The 15,865-nt window shown below is 38.4% G+C and overlaps 1 protein-coding gene across 12 annotated transcripts in view; it reads left to right on the top strand.

The window, feature by feature from the left end:
* MAGI2 (membrane associated guanylate kinase, WW and PDZ domain containing 2) overlaps positions 1-15,865 on the top strand; it is a 702,246-nt gene that overhangs the window by 534,284 nt on the left and 152,097 nt on the right. For all 12 annotated transcript variants that reach the window (XM_054273695.1, XM_054273675.1, XM_054273666.1 and 9 more), the window contains one exon: positions 9,700-9,757. In XM_054273695.1, the coding sequence (XP_054129670.1) occupies positions 9,700-9,757 (58 nt within the window). The remainder of the gene's footprint in view (positions 1-9,699; positions 9,758-15,865) is intronic.

Genomic DNA, 15,865 nt, shown 5'->3' on the forward strand with positions numbered 1-15,865 from the left:
TTTAAAGTTCTCACCTTCAGCAAGGCAATGAAGCCACTGAGAAGAAAAAACCAGCCTCTAATCTTATTTCAGTAGTATAAATGAAGAATTGCTGCTTCAGCAGGTGCAGTGTTAACATGAATTTTCCCCAGTGCAATGTAATCTCTCTCATCAATTGTATTGATTTATCTATTTCATCAAATACTATTTAAACAACTACTGTATCTGCATTATGTATATGCAGCCAAGTTCAGAACTGTAAGAACATGTTATTAAAAAGCATGTTAGTCATGAAAACAGATCATATAGAAAGTACCTTGAGGAGGATTCTGCAATGTGATTGTATAGAACTTCACTGGCCACTTTATAAAACACAGAAATGTAGGATGCCTTGTACTGGATCACAGCTCTAGTTTATTTAACCTGCTCTCAGATTTCCATCCAAGGTCATCTGGTGATTCTGAGGCAGTTGCAGCTCATCACAAATAAGTAAAGTGCCTTTGAAATTTTACAGTCTGGGCAGGATAGCTTTCTATTTGTAGACCACCCACACGTAATCAGTTCATTGTAAGCATTCAAAGTAGTACTTGGCTTTTTTTTTTTACATTATCACTACAGATGCTATATTTTTCTGTCTCCTTTTGTAATACATCTATCCATTTCCATCACTGGCCTGTCAAATAAAATCAAGTAATTGCCGTTTGTTGTAATAACAAGGCAGGAAAAGCCACCAGAAAACCAAACAGCATTATTCTATGTGATTTATTTTGAAACATTGACTTGAGATTCCCAAGGCCCAGTGAGAAAAAGGCAGTCATGAAACAAATGTTTTTTAATATTGATTGAAATTTTTATTAAAGTTCAGTGTTGTTATTTTAAAAATCCTTTAGAAACAAGGCAAAATAACATGTTTGACTAGGAAAGAGGGTCAGAGAAGATGAGGGAAAAGTGGCTTCCTCCATGCACAGGAGCAGCATGGCTGTATGGAGCTCTCCTGAGCATCTGGCTGATGAAGAATCTAGGTACAGTCTGAAGGAGGCAACCAAGTCAGCTTTGCAGGTGACCCCATGGGGACCCATCATGGGCACGGCTGCACTGGGGCCTGGCCAGGCTGCTGGACTGGCCCAGCAGAAACCCTGTGAATTTCAGCAAGGACACATGCAGAGTTCTACACTTGGGCAGAAACAAAATCTTGCAACAGGCTGGGAACTGACTTGTTAGATTGCATCTGTAATACTGAGCCCAGTTTTGGGCCCCATGATACACAGGAGTTCAGCAGAGGGCAACCAAGACAGGCAAGGGCACGGGCCCTTACCCTGTGGGCAAAGGCTGAGAGTATTTCTGTTTCCCCCTTAATAAAGGCACTAAAGATAGCACTGAAATGTGTCATTTGGGTTTATTTCAGAATAATAAACATATTAATTTGTAAGACTAGAGCTTAAGAGGTGAACAGATAACTAAAATTGTTGAATTTGTGAGACAAAATACTTGGCAGCCTCCCATAAAATTTGGCGTGCACTTTTAGTGGCTCCATACTTTTATATGGGTCTTTTTAGGTCAGTACCCAAATTTGAGGGTTAAGGTTATATAATAACAGTAAATTCAGAAATTCCACAAATTCACAGGGTATGCATTTAAACATTTAACAACAAAGCAAAGAATATAAATAAAGTAAGAGACTGGAAAGCAAATAGAATAAAAGCCTAACTTCATGACATCATGCATTTGTTAGATAGAAAACATTGGTTTGCAATGAGGCTGAATTGATACAGTCAGTAATGAGATACAAGCACTGAAAGGTTTGAACATCCAAAAGATCAAACAGAGTGTTTCTTTTCAGTCTGTTTTTTTCAAAGTTTAAAGAATATAGCACAAAACAGCTGTGTTAATAAAAACAATTTCAAAGGCAGAATCTTCCATGTTGCAGCTCTACGTGGCATGAAGCAAATCTGCTGAACTTCAGGAATACAAACTGATAATGCAGAATGCAGTTGATGTGCTCAGGGCTCCTATTCTGCAGGGAAAATGAGTGGGTCAGTGCCAGATCATCTCATTACAGCCCCCTGCCACAGGGATGCCTTGCTCTAGACCAGGCTGCTCCAAGCCCCATTCAGCCTGGCCTTTAACACAGCCTGGCTGAACCTTGTTATAGATGGATGATGAGGGGATTGGCTCTCACAATTAAGGGATAACTGTTGTGTGAATATTAAGAAAAGCTTTAGTGATGTGCAGTTATGTTATTGTAGTTTAGATGTCCTCTGCTCTCCCCATAGTTCCCTTTTCCCCCTGTATTGTTGCCATCAGACACCTGGGGCTGTCTAGGACAGGTACAAAGAAGCTGCACATGTGTCCCTTGCATGGGGCAGGTGGGAATGGAAAGCTTGGTGCTTAGAGGTGTGGCATGGCGACACCTGACCTCCAATCCAGTTACAAGAAAGCAGTCTCCATTGATGAATGGCAAAGAAGAGCTGACTGACAGACTTTGGGAGGGGCCAGGACTGGCTGATGCAACCCCCAAGGGTATAAAAGACTGAGCATCCATCTTGAAGATGAACTAGCTGTGTGGTGTCCATGAAAGCAGTTCCCAGTGCTGTGAGGTTTTCCTTTTATAGTCTTTTTGTTGTATTTTTGTCAAGGTTTAATAAACCTTTTTAAATTTTCAAAGTGAGCAGTTGTTTCTCACAACCTTGAACCAGCTGGTAGGGCCACCTGGGCTTGTGGGCATGGAGCCCAACAGGGCACAGGTCAGGCTCCTCTGGCAAGTTGGCATCTGCAGAAATGTCTCTCATCCTGAAGGGACTTCACTCCTAGCAGTGCCCATGTCAGCTAGTTTAGAGCTCTGAGCTGTGAGGGTGTTGCAGTGACTCTGCTTATGTGTACCCTTTGTTATATTAAAAATGAGATGGTGTGTAATTCAACACAGAAATTTTACCATGGTCCTCTTGGAAGTTAAGGCACACTCTGCTGTTTTAGTATTCTAAGGAGGCCTGGGTGCATTCTTATCCAGCCTTCTGAGCAAGAGCTTCTAGCTAAAATGTGAGATAACTCTGTTTCCCCAGCAACAAGCTGATCACTTCAGTGGGAACCTTGAGATCAACAGGGAGCTGGTTTAAGCTTCTCTCTCCACAGAAGTTCTGTAATATGAACCTGGCACATGGCACAACTAATGCAGGAGTAAGGACAAGAACAAGATAAAAGGATAACAAGATTTGATGAAAAAAATTGTAATGTTTTAATAATCTTTTTCCAATACTTCTGCTTTCCTTAAATCTGTTCTTTATAAATACATGGAAATCAGGATTTTGCATTTTGTTTGAAATCTTTGAACACAAAGTCTTGGTTTTCTCTTGAAAAGGCCCATGGAAAGTACTTTTAACCGGCTTATTGCCCACTTACTCTTGAGCACTGAGTTCCTTATTAAACCTTTATTAAGGAAACCATCTCAGGCACTGCCTACAGTAATCTAGCTGAGTTCACAACATGTGAGTTATTTCCCCCTTATTTATTTCTACTTGATTGGGGATTTTAATTTTTATTTGACTGAAAAGCTAACAAGCCTTTTATAGAATAAAAAAAAAAGAACCAAAACCAAGCAAACAAAAAAAAAACCAAAAGCAAAATAAAAATACCAGTAATTCAGTTAACACTTTGTCACTGTATTAATGCAAATCTTAATTAGCACTGCACAGTTCTCCATGTCAGAGGAATAAAGCATACGTAATGTTAAAAAATATCCCAACTGCTGCCAGTATTTCACTTGGTAACAATGCTGGGAAAAATATTATTGAATTTATAGTAATATTAAATAATCTATGTTCTACATAATTAAGGATGCAGCATATCACAATAAGCTGCACAGAAGGAAGAAGATGCATTTATCAGATGTATTAGTTACACATTTATTTCCATTCTACAAGGAGAAATTTTGCATAATGACATTTTATTAGTGAGAATGAATTGCACATTAATGTTTTTTGATTGCAGACAGAACATAAACAGTCATGATTCTGTGAAATTTGCTGTTATGAAAATGGCAGTTGGAGTACACAAGTTTCACTGAAATTGAACTTTCATGGCTTGACTTGGAGGTGGTACATTCACTAGGTTTTACAGATCTTCCATGAAAGGAATAGTCAATTTGGAGTTTTTTTGTGGAGGTGGAATTGTCAGTCCTACCTTTTTTGTTATTTTCACTGAGAGAGTGAACAATTCAAGTTCCATTTTTATCCAATTTTTTTTCCCTCCCCACCCACTCAGTGTTGCCATAGCATGTACCTGTTGATCTGGTTCAGTTTTTGAGCTCCAGATGGAATGCAGATAGGTGACCTAGAAAAATTCACATAGGTATGGGGGTAATAGGTTGAGTCCTGATTTTCACTGGATAGTGTTATCCTTTCTCTCCTCATGACAACCTGTATCAGAGGTTTCAGGAGCAGCAGCACAGCCATAATGTGTTTCATGTATCATCTGGACGATGTGGCCTTGCACAAACAAAAGCATCCAAACCAAGTATCTCCAACCCTGAGCTCCTGAGGGAGCAGCACAGCATGCCTGCAGCAGCATCCACCCCCTGGGAACCTGTGTGCTGTGCCTTGGGCTATTACAAGCAATGATTTTTTGTGTAAGCTATGCAGTGAGGAACACTGGTTTAGACGTAGAGATAAATATTTGCAAGGACTGTATCTCTTAGAGGAACTGGAGGACTGTGACACTGCATTGGACTGTGGGGCTGCACTGCTTTTAACTTGTAATCCAATTCTTTTGATACCCTTTCCAGTAGGTAACTGACTTGAAAAGGCAAAACTGAATTTGAAACAGGGAGAAATAAAAGAGACAAAGCAAGAGATGAAAAAAACACAGGCTTTTGAGTGGGAAGATACAGTAATTTTTTTTTCTGAAAAATCTCCTATATAGGTTAGAAAACAATTTCTGGCCTGTGCCTGGGTGTTATCAAGGCAGGTGAACCAAACTTGTGTTGACCTCCCCAGTTTCCACATGCTCATTGACAGTAATTTCAATAACAGCAGGCATTATATTATTTTTTTCTCTCTCATGCTATATTCCTTTGAACTAAACAAATATTTTCATTTGTGGCTGAAACAGGAAATATGCTCTCATCTTTCTTTCCAGCATGTCAGTGGGGTGGGTAGTGACACAATGCTGTCTGTTGTTCTGAAACCTTGAGAAGTTTTTATGACTCTAACTCAGTGAATGATAAATTTCAGAAAAATTAATCTCCAGGCTTGGTGGTGTGCTTTTTCATCTTGGCACACAGATCCAGAATGTACTCTTTCCTCCATCCCTAGAGAATGTTAAGTGGCACCATTAAAAATAATTCTGAAATGCAGCAGCTTTCAGAAGGCAGAATAAGAGCATCTGCACCATTAGCATAGGCAGTCTGTGATGAGAAGGCACTACAATTGATTATTAAAGCAACCTGCTCAAATGCATATTAGTCTTTCCTTTTTTCCTTCTTTCTCACTTTTCCTTTCTTTCTTTTTTTTCTTTACTTTTTTTTCTTGCTTTCTTGCTTTCTTTTCTTCTGACTTTCATTACCACTCGGCATTTAACTTTTAGAAAGGCAATTCTGAATTAAAAGCTCACCCAGATGGTTACTGAGCAAAGGTTGTTTTGGATGACTGGTATTGGCTAGATGCTGCTTGTCTTGTAAGGAATAAAGCATGCATTGCAAAAACTGGAGGATATAAATATATCATAGAGACTATCTAGCACCCTTACATCCACTCATGGTGTCAGCATTGCCAACCACTGCACAAACTATTACTGATTTTTAAAAGGTGATTTTATAAATATTCCTGAACAGGCCCTGCACGGGATGATAGGAGGATGTTAGATATTTAAGATTTAAAAATGAAAGGTATTTTTAAAATTTTTTTTCTTTCTATAGAGAGAAAGCCTTCAGCAGTCTACAGACTTGGAGGACAAGAGTGGTAGAAGTGTTGAGTTCCTAAAGATGAAGATGTCTGTGCACAGTATCCATGAACCAGTGCTTGCAAAAATTGCACACAAATGAGCATGCTGATGCTACCAAATGAATATCAGCTGAAAGATATAGCTCCTTTCCCTATTCACATCCATTAGCAATCTCCTTCACTAGTCTTGTACAACAATTCTCTTTTACAAATATTTAATATACACTTTCATCCCTAATGATCATCCCTGGGTGCAGTGAAATCAAAAGGAGAAACTGTAATGCCCTCACCCCTAATCTGGCAAATGCTAAGCTTCCTGTTTTATAAAGCAGTAAAGTATTTCTGTCCTTTAATCTTTCATTTCAAGAGTGAAGAATGGAATAGAGGCCACAATTTAATCTAATGAAAAATAATCACAGTGCTCCTGAAAGCTAATGTAGCAGAAGATTCTTCTTAGAGAAGCTCTGTAGTAAACTACACTCCACTAATCTTATCTGCCATTCTCAACAGGCAGGGGCCTGGGGTTTGTGCTCTAGCAATTCTGTTTTACTGGTCAACACAGAATTTTAATTAAACATAGCTTATAGACCAAATCTTAAATGGAATAGTAAAATCAGAGCATAACCTTACATGGAGTGCATTATGGCACACAAAGGTAATCTTGTTTTTCTTTCTTCTGAACCCATGGATATCTTATGACGTTAAATAATCAGTCATTCAAGCCATGCATTTAAAAGTGGATTCTCCTTAGTATGTCAAATACATGAAATTTTTACAGATTTTTACACTAGTAAATGGATTTTTTCTTTTCCCTTCTCAGTAGTTGTGCCAGTTCATAAGTACAATTAGGTATTATTTTAGGAAAAAGTAGGCCAATAGGTTAATAGTGAATCCTCAATTATTTCAGATTTTTATCAATATGTAAAACTAAATATGTTATCTGCATCTATATACTTGTAGTGTATATACTTACATAAAAATGCCCACTTTCAAAATTGGAAAAAATATATGCTTATTTATTTATTTCATACTCTGAAAAAATGCATCTACTAATGGGCTTTGGGAGGGGAGCCTGTGCACACCTGTGTGTGTATGTCTATGGGCAGGTGTGTGTGTTTGTGTGTACTTTTATGTAGAGGTGTTACTGGTACCTGAGTTTTCTTTAAAGAAATATAATTTTAGATGGACAGATATGAAAGGAACATGAAGGTAATTAGCAGAAGAAAACTGTGCAAGGTTACATGAAAATAAAATGTACTAATAGTACTTAAGCTAATATTTTATATTCATCGTGTATCACAGTGTTTGGTAAGAGCATCATTTTCCACAGCAGATTTTTGCCTTGCTTATCGTGCATGAGTTGGCAATGAAACTTTCTGTAGGGACAGTACAGGATTTGTGCTCAGCTGATTGCTTTTTGAATATTTATGGATTACACTGCACAGTCATGTCCCAAGATACACAGGATTTTGTGAGAGCTGTTGTAGGGTGATTCACCTCATTTCACTCAAGTTCTGAGAAGGTCTGGGAAGAGCATCAACAGAGCTTTCAAATGCTTAGAGCCTTGATATGCCAGTGATGGATCCCTGCAATACAGAGGTCAGCAGCCTCCTGGGCTGCACCTGGCAGAGCATCACCAGCGCACCAAGGAAATGCTCCTGCCCCTCTGCTCAGCGCAGGTGAGCCACAGCTGGAGTGCTGCATCCAAGGCTCCCAGTGCAGGGGAGGAAGAGAGTCCAGTGAATGGCCACCAGGGTGATTAAGGGATGGAGCATCCCTCCTCGGAGGAAAGGATGAGACCTGGCACCTGAACCTGGCATGGTTTAGCCTGAAGAAATGAAAGTTCAAGGGAGATGTTATCAATCTAGATAAACACATGAAGGGAGGTGCAAGGACAGAACCAGGCTCTCTGCAGTGGTGTCTGGGGACAGGGCAGGAGGCAAAAGGGCACAGGCTGAGTTACCCAGAAAGGTTGTGGAGTCTCCATCCTTGGATATATTCAAGTGCTGACTGAAGATGGTGCTGAGCAATCTGATCTGGCTGACCCTGCCTTCAGCAGAGGGGTTGGGCTAGACAACCTCCAAAGTTCCCTTCCAACATCAACCATTCTGTAATTCTGAGACCAGCTTGAATACCTTATGCTGCCTTAATTCCTATGAAAAGACAGTAACAAAATAACCCTGACAAAAGTAGTTCAGAATGTGGACTTAGGAAGATTTCAAAGCTAACAATATTCTAAGAATAATAGGAAAAATTGAGTATCAACATTAGGCCTTCTGTTAAAAAAAAAAGGTAATGTGGAGTTTGTTCATCTGCCTGCAGAGGATTGTATCCTTCACTGCAGGATTGGAATGGGCTGAGCAGGAACATCCCCTGGGGACAATGTGACATGAAGATCCCAGCAGTCTAAACAGGTTCATGCAAGGAAGGATCAGCTACTACAGATACATTTAAAGGAGAAGTAACAAGCAGAGGTTAACATGGCCTTTTAACCCTTTAGCCTCCCTTTTGTCACTCAGGCTTTACTTTCCTATTTGCCCCTTTGATCAAGTTAATAATTGTCTATCCATACTGTCAGTAAAAAAATAAAAAAAGCTCAAGTCCTCCAGGAGTACTTCTTTATCACCAGTGTAATGACTGTTCAGTGTGATCTAAGTCAGTTCTATTCTGTCTAGTTCAGTACTCATTGTCTCCAAAAAGTTAATTTAAAATAATGCAACGGAATTTAAAAAGAAAAAAAAATCTGAGATAAGGAATTCCAGAGTCAGATTTCCTTTTAGAATCTCAGCACCACTCCCCATACATTGTGTCATAGTCTTTACCTGCACAGAAATCAATACCTGTGCATAATGGGAATACCCATCCCTCTGTGAGTGTCCTCCATCCATGTCACCACTTAGTACCAAGGTTTCTACTCTGTTTACGTCAACTGAAATACTTGTTTCCTCTGTCTGGTGCCTTTTAAACACAAGATGAAATTCTGTTGCCAGTATAATATTTTTTTAAGCATTCAGTGTTAGTGATAATAAAATAAGTATCAATGTACATGAATATATATGTGACAATTTGGTTATAAATGAATGCAGATTGATTTTCAAGATTGTTGAATTAATATTTGCAACAGTTTCATTTTTACGACCAGAATCTTTTAGGGATCTCTGTTTCTGAAAAAGGTAGTTAGCTTTATGTCCAGAGGATGCTACAATATCTTATTTTGGTTTGTACTTTCATGTACTGTTCTGTGCTCCTGTGTTCCTGATATATAACTTACCTTTGAAACAGGATGCCTTTGGAGGTTGTGGAATTGCTATCCCAGTAAGAAGAGTTATGCAAACATTTCAGTATACTAACTGTTCTTATATGGCAGGATACAAACTCCTTTCATTCCTTCTAGACCAATTTTTCCAGGATTCCTAAGAAAAAAAGCTCAAAAAGCTTTTTTTTTGTGTGTTTTGTTAATGAAAAAAGAATGCCCTCACTTCCTCAGTCAGTGATGTCACACAAGATGTGCTACAGTTGTTGGCTGGTAGAACTCTTGGAACAATAACGAAGTTCAACCAAAATGTGTTGCTCTATAAACTAAGAGTTGGTTTTACATGCAAATTTCCAAGTTACTACTACTTGTTGCTGCCATGGGGTGTGTTCATGATTTGGCTTTGCTTTAGTCACTGTATCTAATTTCACTATTATTTCCCTCAACACCCAGCAAAGATCCACAATTTTGTTTTTAGAAATCTTTGCATTCTGTACTGTATTTACTGAGAGGGATTAACTCTTTGTTTTTCAGAGCTTCCATATGGCTGGGAGAAAATTGATGATCCCATTTATGGCACTTATTATGTTGAGTAAGTTCAATATTAAGTTGCTATTAATATGTCATGACCTAATATTGGTATCCTCTGCATTGCTCAGCCTGGCAAGGAATGGGAACAATTACTTGTTAAACTAAGGGTATACCAGGAATTCTGAGTCATCAATGCAGTTAATATATCCAGATATATCCAAAGTGTCCCAAATCAGTGACTCAGGCATTCAGTCACCCTCTCTATCCAGGATTTGGTTTCATGGTATCATTCCAGCTGACACTTGTACAAAGAACATATCCATTAAAGAGATGTTGCATTTTCTGTCTAAGGTTTGGATATCCAGCAAGGTATAAATCTTGTTAATCAATGAATAGAGCAAAGCATATTCATTTTAGTTCAGTTAAAATCTGTTTCTGAGTAGTCCTCACATGCTGCAAATCAGGTGTTAATACTGGTGTACCAGCAGTCAACTTTTTATAAGCTGCATATAAAATTTTATGTTTTATTTTGTATTTTAAAGTGCAGCTGAAAACAATATAAATTCTATATTCATAGCACAATCCTTGGTTTCATTTTCTTCAGATTCTGTTTTAGTTAGGAAACAAGAAAAAAGTTTCTTCCTCTGTGCAAAGGCCGAAAAACTGCTTTGTTGAAGTAATGATAGAATCTGGACAGTTTGTACATAAAATAAGTAAAACAGAGAGATTATTTCCTCTTCTTTTTAACTTAACATAGTGAATGAGACTTGTGAAAAATGAATCTAGATCCAGATTGTGATACCTGTTTGGGAGGGTTCTATTCTCACTCTGCTCTCTATAGACAGTATGCAAGAGAGGAGACAGAAAACCACTCCTGTCACTGTGCAGATTGCACTTGAAAGGTTGAGAAACAACTATCCATTATTGCCTTTTATTAAACAAGAGAGATCTTTAGGGAATATTGCCCCTGACCTAAAATTTCAGTTTCAAATCTTGACACTCAAGCCGTATATTTATCTAGTTGAGCAGTATATTTATCTACTTGTTTCACAGAAAATAGAAAATTTCCTTTGTGTCTCACATTTTTCCCTTGGTCTCTGGAATCCATACCAGCACACTGACTCCAGGATTGCCCTGGACACATATTGGGGATGCAGTTTTCCAGGCTTCAGGATATGCTGCTCTTGTGCAAGGGTCCAGATGTGCAGGGAGATCAAAAAATCATCTGATTCCTGGAGGTCTAGAAGGCATAAGATGCCCCTTTCTTACCTGCTGTCACAGCAGCAGCTTGTGAATGCCCATGCATCCCCAGCCTTCTACAAAGCAAACAATCAACAGAAAATGGTGTTTGCTCACTGCTCTGCTGACTCCTTCTGTCCCATTCTCCAAATGCCAGAGCACCTGCTCTCCTTCTTTGTCCCCAGCTTGCTTACTGCCCTCAGGTGAAAGAGGCAGCAGCTCCATCTACTTTGCTGCTCAGCTCAAGTCACCTCAGTCAGTCCAGATTGAAGCAAAAGGATAAATTTTGAAGTCCCTACATAACACCATTAAATTACTCCCCCTTGTGATGCCTGAGTTAATTTATGATGCCCCCAGGTAGGTAGGGGCTGCAGTTCTCATATCATTTCGTACTTAACCCCTGCCAAAGATTTCTGCACGTGCAATTATGCAGCTGCTGGGTGTAAGTAAAGCTTCTGCCCCAGTGGTTTTTAGTGTATTTTGGGGTGTAACAGGTGTTGTGCAATTTCTGAGCAGTAATCTCTTACTGAGACTCCCTTGGCTGCTGGTGTAGCCTGAGGCATTTTGGCACCAGCAAGGCTCACACTGCACTGCAGAGTCAGAAAAGGAACAAGTATTTATCTGCATTTCATGTCCAACCACAGGTAAACAGATGCAAGGCACCAGGCCCAGATGTTATTGTGCAATTACATATTTGAAGGCTGTTAGTGCCAAATTTATTAATCCTACCACAGAGAAGATTTGTGGACAGATACATCAAACCTACTGCGGTCTATGAGGTTTTTGGAAGTGGAATGGATGCTCATGGTGTGGCATTAAAATTGCAGCCCTGCTAAATTCACATGGAGTTTTATAGTCAGTAAAATGTAGCCGTAGTTTAATTTGCTGTCTGAGCTCAATAAGTTTGAAACAAAGATTGTTTTCCATTTTTCCTGCTACAATATATAACAGTCACAGCTTTTTTATTACCAGTACTCAACAGATGAGTTCATTTTTAACTAGATAAAATCAGATAACAATAAACTGTCTTAATTTTGTCATAAAAGTAAGTAAATTATGAGAAGCAAGATTACAAACTTCCACATATTTAGGGCCAGTCCAAGTTTACATGCAGGCCTACAAAATCCTCATAAAAGAAGGGTTTGTACTCTGCTCACTGAGTTGCCTGTATCCCATGGGAAGGTTGTATGGTTGAGCATTGAGGCAGACAGACTACCTTCCACCTTACAAGGAGCAGCCATGTTCAGCTCAAATATTCTGAGACCAGAGAAAAGCTAAAAAAGAAAACAAACCAAAACAAAGAAACTTAAACCTCTTGCTAGTTGAGTTACTAAAAAAAATCAAAATGTATTTGCAAATTCTGTTAAAAAAAAGTCTCCAGTATAACTACCTCTCTTAATCATGCATTAATGTAGGTGTGAGAGAATATTATAATTTTCATTTGCTTTTTTCTGCAGATCCAGGGCTCATTTGTAATGTGTAAACATTGGACATAAATGAGAAATGTTTGCTATATGTTTGTTAGCTTTCAGGCAATCTGGTCTTAATTTGTAAACTAAGAACTAACAGCACTGAGCTGTGCAGAACTATGGAGAGAAAGTAGTCATTAGAGTGCACTGGGTCTTTCAGGATTCTAATTGCCAAAAGATTGTTTTCCTCTTTAAGGATGACTAACTACAACACAGATCTCAATTTTTAGACATGGGCTCTTTAATAAACAGCTGAATTAGCCATATAGGTATTTATCCTAGGAAAGCATACCTCCTTGATTTACAACTTCTGACAATTCTCTACTCAAATAGAAAAAGTTATCTCAGGTCTTTTTGTCATTAATATGTGTTCTCAACTGGAAAAATGTGAATATAAAGGGTAGATAGGCACTAACAAGCTATACATTAGAATATCCATTTTATAGGCATCTTGATCCCCAGGATTACTTTGCTGGGTAACAGGCATTTGGGTACCCATTGGGTAATGGGTAATTTCAAAAGCTATAGGCAAAAACTGAAAAAAACCCATCTCATATATAAAAGTAGCTAAGAAAGGAGATAGGTTAAAATCCTTCTACTGATGCTTATGCTCTGACGTGCTACCATTTTGTCAGAGCTCAGTGCCTTGACCATCAGCTAAAGTCTGCAAATTAGACACTGCAGCCCACAAATCTCCTAATGATGTGTTTCAGTTGTCTTAAGTGCTTCTAACCTGAAACTCATCACAAAAAGCACTTAGCCTGGCCCCACTGACTGGTGAAAGGGCAGAACTGTGTCTGTGTCTTATAGCTGGGCTGGTGGTGATGGTAACTCCCCATCACACAGAGTATTTTGACATCACAAATAAACAAAGCTCAAAAGAAAATCTGACCTCTGAGGGTGTATCCCCAGTTGAGATGCAGTGAGATAACAGGGGCCAGCAGCTCCAGCCACTCCTTCTTTGCACAGCCACAGTGGCACTAGAATAAATTAGTTGGATTAGGTTTTGGATTAGGATTTCTTATTTAATATATACTGTATAAAATACAGGAAGAAAATTTAAGTTAGAATTGTTCTCTGAATTAGATCCTATGAGTAATGAGCAATATATTTTGGCTACCATCCAAAATCTGTTTTAACCACAAAAGCACTTACTTGTAACCATCTCTAAAACTCACATTTGGCTTGTCTTATGAAGGCCTAGGCTAGTAATAAATATTGTGTATGCTGTTGAAGTAGCTAGATGTAAAGCTAGAATGTCTTTTCAAGAGAATTACTTAGCTTAATAACTTTTTTCTCAAGTAAACTCATCAGGAGCACTTTTTCTCATTTAGCCAAGAAGCTGTATAGCACTTAAAATTGCATAAAAGAGATGTGTTTCATGTAACATCAGTACAATATTACTGACTGTTAAAAATGACTGATTATAACTTTCTTTTCTTTGAGTCCTCTTGGACACAATATTTAATGCAGTTTTTGGGGTTTTTTTAAAATAGTTGGAAATTTCACATTGTGCTTTGGAGATTGCACACTACCAAAAAGCAGTCAAAATACGAGAATAAATTGGAGCTTAGAATTATTAAAGTTATACCAGCAACATGAGGTGCTTCAAGAACCTGTTAGTCTTCCTATCTGATCTTCAGGACAAAATATCATTTTCAGCTGTTGTTAAAGAAATTTCTGTTTAAATGGACCAAACAACTTAAACTATACCTAGAAACTGTAGGTAGGCAGTAGAAAATGGATTCTAGCTGTGATGTCAGTACAACAATAATTAATCTTTCTTGAGCCATGAGCACAGATTAGCTAAAATCCCCGATTTCTGCGGTTCTTATATCACAGAACCACATATAAGTTGAATCTTGGGTCTGCAGGGGCCCTCCTCCTTCAGGTGTGCCCTGCAACTGCAACATGACACTAAGCATAATGCAAGGTCCTGAATGAAGATTGGAGTGTAATCTTGGATATCCATTACATCTGCATGATATGGCACAAAAGCCATGGGAAACCTCTGCTCTTGTGGAGGGCAGCTGGAGAGCAGGGCAGAATACTTTAGAGCCCCTAAAGTAAGAGATGATCCCTATGTTGAAGCAACTAACCCACATGTATAGCAACCCTGGTTTAAACCTTATCAAATACTAACATAAAACAAGCTAGGTGTTGTACTCCATACCTCCTACTGGAAGGTGTTTTCTAACTTCACACTTCTCTTGTGAGAAGCCTAAATACTTCAAGTCTGAAATCCTGGCATCTTTAATACATTCTAGTATTTACTTCCAAATGTATTCATAGAATGCAATTATATATCAGAATTAATTCTGCTTGAATAAAAAGCTAAAACTCCTTTGATCTTCTATAATAGAATACTCTATTTCACTGGTCTTCTTGTAAAACCTTTCACAGAGATTCATTTCATTTGATCATGGGTGCTCAGAACTTTATGTAGTATTTGAGTTCCATCACTGTCTTGTGTAAAGGCAAAAGCAGTATTTCCTTTACAACATGGAAATACATCAAATGATAAACACATCACATATTTACTTTTTTCATGCTTATGTTAATAGTTCATGATTACCTTTTTTTAATGCACATAAGTCTTGCTTTCTCAATTTTTAACTAGTGAAGTTTTTCTCCCTTTATCATAAGTTCCTAGGTTTGCAATAGAATAAGGTGCTGAACACCCTGACAATTACTAGAAATAACAGAAAGCAAAAGTGAAGGAAAGAAATAACTGCAATCTTAAACAGCCTGTTTGAAGAATGGAAGGAAATGAGAGGGACTCTATCTGCATCATAGATCAAAATTTACTGAAAGCTATTAATGTAAATTTTAGAGTATGAGAGTAAGCTAGCAGTCCCTTGAATGAGTTATAGCCATGTGAACAAAGCAGTAGCTTAAGGATTTATCACATTTACTTCAACTCATTAAATCAAATATTCTTTTACATGACTGAAAGTCCTTTCATTTCATTAGCATTGGCCACTAAATCCTATTTTGCAAGTGTTTTGCACTCCCGTGGGACTTGCTGCCTTTCTTCTACCTCACTTCCTAATGGCAATTCCACTTATCTTCTTTGAAGCTGTAGTAGGATCAAAATCTCAAAGGACCTGAAAAGTGCTTGATGTGGCACAAAAGGTCATTGCTATATAAAAAAATACCCTTTTAGGACCTTAGAGTTGTGAAAGTTACCAGGTAACCTGTCCAAGTGCTTAAAGCCATGATTGGGATTGGATTTTCAGAAGACCTCAGTAGATGGTAACCCGGTGAGAACAAATAAGGAGTGACAGAAGCCTGCCCTCCTGTAACATATGTATTTGATTGCCCAGACCAGTGTTGGAAGCGCAAGCCCCTTCTCTTTGTTGTGATTCTATTGTGATCCTGTCTTACAGCTATGTTCCAAGCAGCCTTCTACATCATTTTGCCTCCTTTGGAAAACATGCAAAACATATCCCAGGACAGGA

This window comes from Melozone crissalis, unplaced genomic scaffold (genome assembly GCF_028551555.1).
Source record: "Melozone crissalis strain CALT ecotype California unplaced genomic scaffold, PUWL_Pcris_2 ptg000004l_1, whole genome shotgun sequence".
Classification (NCBI taxonomy): domain Eukaryota; kingdom Metazoa; phylum Chordata; class Aves; order Passeriformes; family Passerellidae; genus Melozone; species Melozone crissalis.